The 10,572-nt window shown below is 39.9% G+C and overlaps 1 protein-coding gene across 1 annotated transcript in view; it reads right to left on the bottom strand.

Moving 5' to 3' along the window:
- The window catches only part of CUBN (cubilin), a 308,229-nt gene that overhangs the window by 282,221 nt on the left and 15,436 nt on the right, over positions 1 to 10,572 (bottom strand). The window contains 4 exon segments of the mRNA XM_031652472.1: positions 660 to 778; positions 5,489 to 5,584; positions 6,767 to 6,898; positions 9,878 to 10,040. Of these exon segments, the coding sequence (XP_031508332.1) occupies positions 660 to 778; positions 5,489 to 5,584; positions 6,767 to 6,898; positions 9,878 to 10,040 (510 nt within the window).

Raw genomic sequence — 10,572 nt, 5'->3', positions numbered from 1 at the left:
TTTTTTTTTTTTTTTTTTTTTTAGATGGAGTCTCGCTCTGTCACCCCAGCTGGAGTGCAGTGGTGTGATCTCAGCTCACTGCAACCTCCACCTCCCGAGTTCAAGTGATTTTCCTGTCTCAGCCTCCTGAGTAACTGGGATTACAGGCATGTGCCACCATGCCTGGCTAACTTTTTTTTAGTAGAGATGGGGTTTCACCATGTTGGTCAGGCTGGTCTCAAACTCCTGGCTCGTGATCCACCCACCTTAGCCTCCCAAAATGCTGGGATTACAGGTGTGAGCCACCATGCCTGGCCTATTGATATATTTAACAGGTGCTACAAATATATATGTATTTATATATAGGTATTGTCTAGTAGTCTAACTTGTTATTAATAAGTTTAAATGGTAATTGTTAAGTATAAGTCAGATTTATTTAGATCAAACTGCAGGTGTAGTTTAGTATTTCATAAACCACTGAGACAAAAAATTAACTCAATGTTTTTTCCTGAGAACTAAAATCATTATCTATCTTTTATCTGAGAGATCTCGACAGTTCCTTATCTGAAACTTGACTCATTAGCTTAACATTCCTGAATCCTATAACGATACATTTTATAGGCGGGAAACTAAAATTATTCTCAGGTACTCTCTGTCCACAGGAAGAACAAAGGACTTACGATGCATTGTCCATTTAGGCAGGGGTGACTTAGGCAAATATTACTGAGCTGTACACATCCATTTGGCCCATAACCATTTCCAGTATAACCCGGGAGACACGTGCAGAGAGGTAAGGATCCTGTTCAGAAATAAAAACAAACGTGTAAATACAGTTCTCCTCCTCTGTTCAGATGCTCTGTTCAGATGCAGCATCTAAACTCAGAATATGCTGTATAAACAAGGATCCACCAACATCCAGTCTGCATATTTTGACGGGCAGATAAAACAAGGTATGAGGAGAAAACATTAGAATCTTTATTTTTTTATTTCTTAGCTTAAAATAAGAAAGCCATTAAATGCGGTCAATACATTATTGAAGTATTGGGTTGACATCAGTGCTGTCAGCCCATATGTTAGATGGTCCTGAGCTGTGCATAAAGGTGAGGGGCACCTGGGGAAGACAGACATTCCTCCTCATGGAGGAGTTAACAGCAGAAAAGGAGATTCTTAGGATGAAACTTATCTGTTGCAAGCACTGGATTTACACTGATTTAATCCTCTCAAGAACCCAATAGAGGGCTGGGTGCAGTGGCTCACACCTGTAATCCCAGCACTTTGGGAGACTGAGGTGGGCAGATCACTTGCGTTCAGGAGTTAGAGACCAGCCTGGCCAACATAGAGAAATCCTGTCTCTACTAAAAATACAAAACTTAGCTGGGTGTGGTGGCGCCGCCTATAATCCCAGCTACTTGGGAGGGTGAGGCAGGAGAATCACTTGAACCCGGGAGGCAGAGGTTGCAGTGAGCTGAGAGAGCGCCACTGCACTCCAGCCTGGGTGACAGAATGAGACTCCATTTCCAAAAAAAAATTTTTTTAAATAATAATAATAATAATAAAGAGCACGATGGAATCTGTATTCCCAGCACTTTGGGAAGCCGAGACAGGCAGATCACTTGAGGTCATGAGTTTGACCTGGCCAACACAGTGAAGCCCTGTCTCTACTAAAAATACAAACCAATTAGCTGGGCATGGTGGCCTATAGTCCAGGCTAATCAGGAGGCTGAGGCAGAAGAATTGCTTGAACCCAGGAGGTGGAGGTTGCAGTGAGCCACGATCCCGCCACTGCACTCCAGCCTGGGCGATAGAGCAAGACTCCATCTCAACAACAACAACAAAAAGGCCTATGTAGATATTCTTTTATAATCCCCATTTTATAGATGAAGCCAGAGCACAGACAGACTGTCCTGGCCAAGGACAAACAGCTAGAATGAAGAGGAGCCCAGAGAGCAAGCAGCCCCCTCATGTGTAGGGTGCCTATGGCACATCTGCATGGGCGTGTAGCTTACACGGGCAGGCCACATTTCCCCAGTTACCTGGACGTGCAGATTGTACGCTGCCAGGTGGTTTTTGTTTGTTTGTTTGTTTCTTTTTTGTTTTTTTTTCTTTTGAGACAGAGTCTCGCTCTGTTGCCCAGGCTGGAGTGCAGTGGTGCGATCTTGGCTCACTACAAGCTCCACCTCCCGGGTTCTCACCATTCTCCCGCCTCAGCCTCCCAAGTAGCTGGGACTACATGCACCTGCCACCACGTCCGGCTAATTTTTTGTGTTTTTTAGTAGAGACGGGGTTCACCATGTTAGCCAGGATGGTCTCCATCTGCTGACCTCGTGATCCACCTGCCTCAGCCTCCCAAAGTGCTGGGATTACAGGCGTGAGCCACCGCACCCGGCCCGTATGCTGCCAGTTTTAAACAGGCTAAATAGCCATTAGAGAATGAACTCAAGTCTCTAAAAGATGTTTGCAATAAAATCACAGATTGAAGATAATACAGTAACATAAATATATGGGGACATCAACCAAATACCAGCGCCAAAACTTCTCCCACACTTCTGATGAGCTCCTCATCACCATGGTACAAGGTTAAAACAATGGCAATTGAATTGGGTTGGGAAGGAACTTGGTCGAAAGGAATTTGAAATGATTGAGTCTATTTAAAACATGAATTAACATCCACGATTAATTATGATGTACATGAGATAATAGCTAACAATAGTATTAGAGCATTCAGTGTCTTGACAGTTTTCTTACACAATGTTAAGTAAAAAAAATACTCATCATAGACATCACAAAATTGTACTAAATTTAATATCCAGAGACTTTTCCAGATTTCTCACTTAATCACAAAAAGCCACATCTCATTGCAGAGATATATGTTCGTTCTACTATATTGTACAATGGTTGAAATAATACAAGGAAATCAATGTGGCGCTTAACTACATTTCTCCATCAGCAAGAACTGTTTAAGATGGATAGAAAAACCCTGCTGAATAATTTAGAAAATAAAACAAATTATACAATGTGACAGATTTACAGTAGAATTGAATGACAATATAAGTTTTTTATATTCTCAGCTTATATTACTTGCAAGATTCCATTTCAATATTAAAAACACAAATATATTTCTTAAATAAAGAATTGCCTAGAAATGCATTTTTTATAGTTAACTACTTCTTTTAAAAATATTTGGGCCGGGCGCGGTGGCTCACGCCTATAATCCCAGCACTTTGGGAGGCCGAGACGGGCGGATCACTTGAGGTCAGGAGTTCGAGAGCAGTCTGGCCAACATGGCAAAACCCTGTCTCTACTAAAAATACAAAAATTAGCCAGGTGTGGCAGCACATGGCTGTAGTCCCAGCTACTCGGGAGGCTGAGGTGGGAGAACTGCTTCAACCCGGGAGATGGAGTTTGCAGTGAGCGGAGATCATGCCATTGCACTCCAGCCTGGGCGACAAAGCGAGACTCCAACTCAAAAAAAAAAAAAAAAAAAAGAAGGAAAGAAAAAGAAAAAAATATATTTATAGGGAAAAATGGACTAAGTAAGCTCTAAAACTGTTGCAGCTCTGCCTAGAAATTTTTTAAGGTTCCCAGGGTGAGCTTACAGGTTGCAGTAAAGAAGGGCAGCCTAAAAGTACATAAAGTGCTATTAATACTTCATGTCATCAACATTATGACCGTCTTCCATATTAAAGAAAGAGTTAAGTTTGTAATAATATTTGTTACAAGCACTTTACATATAAGGACTCATTTAATCATCTCAAGCACCCTGAGGCAGGTGCTATTATTATCCTCATTTTATAGATGGAGAACTAAAGCATAGAGATTAAGTGTCTTGACTGAGGACAAGCAGCTAAAATATGGTGGAGCCCAGGGAAAAATGAGAGCAGTCTTTATCTAGAAGTCATGCTCCTAACCACTTTGGTATGTTGATAATCAATTAATAAGCATTTAGTCACACGTATGTGTGTGTGTGTGTTTACATACACATATATATTCTTTTCTATATATGAAAGTATATGACAAATTAATAAAAAATAAAGGTGGTATCTTGAAATAGCAAGAGATACGATTATTCAAGAGATGGAGTTGGGTCCACTTATTTGAGCAAAAATACCAAGCCAGATCTCTATTTGATGCTATAGATAAAAAATACATTCTAAAAATATAAAATATCTTACCATAAGGAAACCCATAAAAGTATAAAAGAACATGTACTTGACAATTTTTAAAGAGTTCAGTAAAGAAGGCCTTCCTAAACATGACTGCGAAGGGAGAAATTATTAGAGAAAAGATTTATCTTTTTGACTACATAACAATTCTAAACCTTACAGAAAATACCACCACAAGATTAAAAGAAAAACAACATACCAGGAAAAACATTTATAAAACATAAGACATATAATGAGATAATGTCTTTAGTACATAAAGAGATTTTGCCAATCAGTAAGAAAGAAAGAGAGTAAAGGGGATGAACAAATAAAAAAATGCCCAGTGAAAATATGGAAAATATTAATTATTAGTAATCAAAAAGTATAAATGAAAATAATGGAAAAACTAATTTTGCCTATAAAACTGACCAAGATTAAAAATAATAATAATATCTATTATTGTCAAAGAGTAAATATGTATTTTTATATACTGTCGGTGAATACATACATTGATACAACCTTTCTTGGAGAAAGTTCAGCAGTATATATTTTGTTAAATTACAGGGTTAAACCCTTTTATGTAGTATTGCAAACACTGTTGGTTGCCACCCTAGATCCATTCTCTCCTTCCTTCATTCTGAACTCCTCATTTCAGCTGGACTCAGGATGCCTGAAATATAGACTGTACTTCCTAACCTCCCTTTGCAGCCAGGTTTAGCCAGTCGGCTCAGTTCTAAGCAACAGCCTAGAAACGGAAGAGTCCTTTAAAAGAAGGTGGCATAGCCTTCTTCCTTCTTTTCTCCTGCCTGCTTGTTGGAATACAGTCATTAATTAATTAGTTGGCTTAATTACCTTATTTCCTAAATTAGAGCAGACCATTAAAGAGCATAGCTTATTACATTTTTAAGAAATCCAGCCAGGTGCAGCGGCTCACGCCTGCAATTCCAGCACTTTAGGAGGCCGAGGCGGGCAGATCATGAGGTCAGGAGATCAAGACCACCCTGGCTAACACAGTGAAACCCCGTCTCTACTAAAAATACAAAAAATTAGCCGGGTGTGGTGGCGGGCGCCTGTAGTCCCAGCTACCCAGGAGGCTGAGGCAGGAGAATGCGTGAGCCCGGGAGGCAGAGCTTGCAGTGAGCCGAGATTGCACCACTGCACTCCAGCCTGGGCAACAGAGCGAGACTCCATCTCAAAACAAACAAAAAAAAGAAACTCAAACATGTAGTTTCATGACATGGATTAATTTTAGGCTTGAAGGTCAAAATAATAATTTTGAGAACAGAGGATTTTGTGTGTAAGATGTTGAATTGGTTTAGAGGGTCTTATTACAATGCCCAAAGCCAAAGAGAGAAATGAGTCATTACCTAGAGTTGAGGAGCATGAGGCGTCTGGGTGGCAGCCCCCATTACCGACTGAGCAGATGTCTATGAGTGTGCACACTCTTCCGTCACCCTGGTACCCTGATGAGAACAAGAGCCAGGGCATAAGAAACAATGTCAAGAAGATGGGAGGACAATGTCTGTCTAGGATTCAAATATCATGAAACAGACCAATCAGGGATCCTCTCTCATCAAAACAAAAAAATAAGTATAAAATGTCATCAACAAATGAAATTTCATAAATATGAAAAATAACAAGAATTAGTAACTTGATTTCCTAAACAATGTTCTGGGTTGTTTCTAATGAAAAAATATGTATAAAACTGCTGGTTGACTTAGAAAGTGCTGACACTAAAAAAGTTAATATTTTTACGTTACAGTGACTCTGATGTTCTTAGACGTCAATTATTATAGCAGCCCAAAGTACTGTAGTTCCATGTTATTAAAACATACAAGATTTCAGTTTATCCCTTAGTACTCCCTGAACTTCTTGGATAGTAATTTGATTTAGGTTAGAGAATAGCAGAAAAGACTTCTTTCCAGAAAAGGAGGGAAACCAACAATTACTAAATATGCCTACTGTGATGACTGTGGTTTAGTAAACTTGGTATACAAAACAACTCAGGAGTGCACGATATTAATAAATTATTTGTGAGGGCAATGGAACAGTAAGTCTGTGATCCACTCAGAAAACTTTTCAAATTCTGCATTATCTCTGTAGCTATCTGACAGTTTGTAAAGTTTGTTGTTTTCCATTGATATTCAAAATGTTTTTTCTTTCTTATCAGAGTGTTATACTAATGTGTCCTGAATTCACAAGATAAACAAAACTTTCTGTACTATTTTCTCTCCTAAGACAAAAATCATATTTTATTTTTTATTTTTTTAAGATGGAGTCTCACTCTGTTGCCCAGGCTGGAGTGCAGTGGCGCAATCTCAGCTCACTGCAACTTCCGCTTCCCAGGTTCAAGTGATTCTTGTGCTTCAGCCTCCCAAGTAGCTGGGATTACAAGCACGCGCCACCACGCCCAGCTAATTTTGTATTTTTAGTAGAAAGGGGGTTCACCATCTTGGCCAGGGTGGTCTCGAACTCCTGACCTCATGTGATCCACCCACCTCAGCCTCCCAAAGTGCCGGGATTACAGGCATGAGCGACTGCGCTCAGCCAGAAATCATATTTTAAATGGAGCACAAGATTCCATATTCAAATGTCTGTGTTCCCTGTACTGGGGTCAGGAGGTTGACACTGAACCGAGGCAGCACCTGGTGGACAGGGCTGACAATGGGAAGACCCAGGCGTATTCACACATTCAACAAGTGGAGCCACAGAACAGCCACCGTTATTTATCTCACATTCATTGATATCTTCGCAAACATATCCATTTCCTTGCCAGCCTAGAAAAACAAGAAGATTTAAAAGTTTAGCTCTATAGACAAGTCAACAAGGAAGAAATACAAGTCAAAACATATTAAAACTTTCTCCACCTAAGGAACTATAAAATAAAAATGAGATATGCTTATCAGATTGGCAAAAGTTGTTTTGAATTCTTAAAATCAAATTCTGGCAACAAAGTGGGCAAATGGGTTCCTCTTATATGCTGATAGTTAGACATTAAATTGATATAAACTATTTGGAAAGAGCTCTGGCTGTATTCACTAACATTTTTTAAATACACAGACTTTGACTACCAATTGCACTTATTAAAATTCAGCCTATTGTGATAAAACTACCACCACACTAAGATGTAGGTAAGAGGATGTCTACTGCAGCGCTGTTTAATTGGGAAAAACCCCTCAAGCATCAATAGAAGCATAGCCGAACACCTTATGACTCATCTTTGTGACCGAACACTAAAAACACTTTTTAATATCATGCGCACACCTATATACCTACATGTGCATACACACAAACACTGAAAGAATTTTTATATATACATTAATTAAAATACTAAACGTGGCTGAGCAAGGTGGTTCTCATGCCTGTAATTCCAGCAGTTTGGGAGGCTGAGGTGGGCAGATCACCTCAGGCCAGGAGTTCAAGACCAGCCTGGCCAACATGGTGAAACCCTATCTGTACTAAAAACACAAAAATTAGCTGGACGTGGTGGTGCACCCCTGGAGTCCCAGCTACTTGGGAGGCTGAGGCAGGAGAATCCCTCAAACCCGGGAGGTAGAGGTTGCAGTGAGCCAAGATTGTACCACTGCACTCTGGCCTGGGCAACAGAGCAAGACCCTGTCTCAAAAACAGAAACAAAAAGAAACTAACTGTTAAAATCATATGGAGGATTGGGCTCATACTCCTAATTTTGGGAAAGAATTTTTTAAACTCCTGCATATGTGCTTGTACGAATGAAGAATAAGGTAAAAGAGGAAGGAGAACAAATGACTAATGGTGTCATTAGGAAGATGAGATTTAATAATTTTACTTTAGTGGTTCCCATTTTATTCAATGGTTGTAGATTTGTATTACTTTTATAATTCAAATTATTACAATTATAAGAATCTTTAAAAACCTTTAAAGACTTAAAAATATTTATATTCTTTAATTTAAGCAGAATCCTTTTCTAAGACTCTACCTAAGACAATTATCATATTAGTGCATGGCAAAATGCATACATGAAAAAAGTTGGAAGAAAAAAATGCCCGAATGTTCATCATGGTCCTCTGTGTGATAAGATCAAAGGTATTTTTTTCTATTTTTTCCGTATTTTTGTAGTGATATTTTATAAGCAGCATATATTGCTTTGCTGCTTATAAAATGTAACTGCTATATATTACAGGAAAAATAGAGTGATAAACAAGAACAAAATTGTTTCTCTTTTTCTTCTCCAACAATAAAAAGAAGAATGTAAAAACACATTGCCAATCCTCTAATTTAAATAATTTATTTTTCCGATTTATAGTTTTTAAAGATTGTGCATGATAAATTACCTTCAAAATGTGATTGCTTGCAAATCATGCTTGCCCCTGAGAACTAAGAGGGAAAAAGTCTTCATAGGTTTTTCTCCATTTCTTTCCAGTTTTACAAGATCTAATATATACACGCAGAAAACCACTAAACCAAAAATCACTACCTGGGCAATAGGTTTGTGGGGTTTCTTGGAGAGAAGAAACTCGCCAAGAAACTTGGGTCTCAATTCTGGCTATCTGTAAAGCTATGTGATCTTGGGCAAGTTATTCAACCTCTTTAAGCTCAAGTTATCATATTTTAAAATGTGAGTAATACTTATTCTTACCATGTCTTGGTTTTGTTGTAGTTAAAAGAATTAAAAATTACTTATACAGTGCCTTAATAACACTTTTACTAAAAATAAAAAGCAGGCCGTGCGTGGTGGCTCACGCCTGTAATCCCAGCACTTTTGGAGGCCAAGGTGGGCAGATCACTTGAGGCCAGGAGTTTGAGACCAGCCTGGCCAACATGGCAAACCCCGTCTCTACTAAAACTACAAAAATTAGCTGGGCATGGTGGCTTGCGCCCATAATCCCAGCTACTCGGGAGGCTGAGGCAGAAGAATTGCTTGAACCCAGGAGGTAGAGGTTGCAGTGAGCTGAGATCATGCCACTGTACTCCAGCCTGGGTGACAGGGAGAGACTCTGTCTCAAAACAATAACAAAAACAAAGCAAAAGAAAACCAGCTACTATTATTACATTATCTTTGTGCTCCATTTCTAAGAACACCCCTGGAGGGCAGATAAACCTGAGGTCTGGCTAATTGCCTACCAATGCACCCAGCACAGTGCTTTGCTCGCAGTAGGCATCCTACAAAAAAAATATGTGTGGAATGTATGATGACTATCTCATAGAACAAAAGATGCCCTTGGATTCAAACCCAGGCAGTCTTTGACTAACAGAGCCCAGGTTTTCCATGACTCAACATCCGGTGTCCCTAGAGATTCAGTTGCTGCAGGGCTGTGATGGAGCTGGATATCTCTGTTTATGTCAAGTCCACAAGATACGCTAATGACACACCCAGGCAAGAGCTACTGGACTGTGGTGGAGATGGAAAGAGGTCAAATAATTTCCCCATGTGTACAAACATCTGGTTAGTATGGAAGGTGGGACTAGAGTATTTCTTTTGATCTCAAATCCGGTCGGTTGACGGTCACTGCAATGCATTGTCTAACTTACAAATTCTATGGCTAACCTTGCCCCAAAGTCTGACTCTAGCACAGTTTTGGACAAGCCTCCCCCTTCTGTCGTGGAATTGTGATAGCAGTGAGATCGTCGAGCAGAAGCTAGTGAACCAGGACACAAAACTGGATTTGCACACCTCCTAAGAATGGTCTTCTTACTCATCAATAGTGAAAGAAAATTGATTCTAGCACCTCGCCAACCTGGCATGCAGAGCCTGGCATATGGCCCTGAGAACGTACCTGTTGGGCAGGCCCCACAATAGAAAGAGCCTAGAGTATTGAAACATTGCACAAGTGTGGAGCAAGGCCTGGGCTGGAAGCTGCACTCGTCTCTGTCCAGTGTGCAGGCAGGGCTGTTTGGTGGAGACATCCACCCAGCATCACAGATGCAGCTGTACTTGGGCTGGCAGGATGACAACAGCATGAATAAAGACAATCATGAAAATCAGCAAGAAAAGCCTTTGAACATTTCATCAAGCCCCAAGCTGTTTATCCTCTAACGTTCATTTCCATACAGCCAATCCACTGGCTTCTCTTTTCCTTCCCATATGATTAAGCATTTAGACCAGACCATGCAAAAAGGGAAACATCTTTATTTCAGAGTAAAAGCAAGCTATAATTTCTCCCAAAGATGCCAGGGAAAGAGTAACAACAATCAAGAACCGTAAGTCAATATAATTAAAGTCAATCAACTCAGCCTGCTATGTTTTTAGAGGGAAAAACACCCATGTAGGCACAGACCTTGGAAACTCAATTCTGTTTGTTTTTCTTTGGAAAATTCTTCCTCCTACCCGCCTCCTCAACCCTTCCATCCCCATCATTGGATGGGAACTATTTTCCATCACATGGGTAGAAAAAATAGAACTAAAAATAAAGAATTGAAGTTCTCATGAAGAGCCAAGCCAGCCAAGACTGGACAACTTTAAGGGTCAGGG

The sequence above is a fragment of the Papio anubis genome, chromosome 11 (genome assembly GCF_008728515.1).
Source record: "Papio anubis isolate 15944 chromosome 11, Panubis1.0, whole genome shotgun sequence".
In the NCBI taxonomy this organism is placed as follows: domain Eukaryota; kingdom Metazoa; phylum Chordata; class Mammalia; order Primates; family Cercopithecidae; genus Papio; species Papio anubis.
This window is presented reverse-complemented; position numbering and strand designations above follow the sequence as displayed.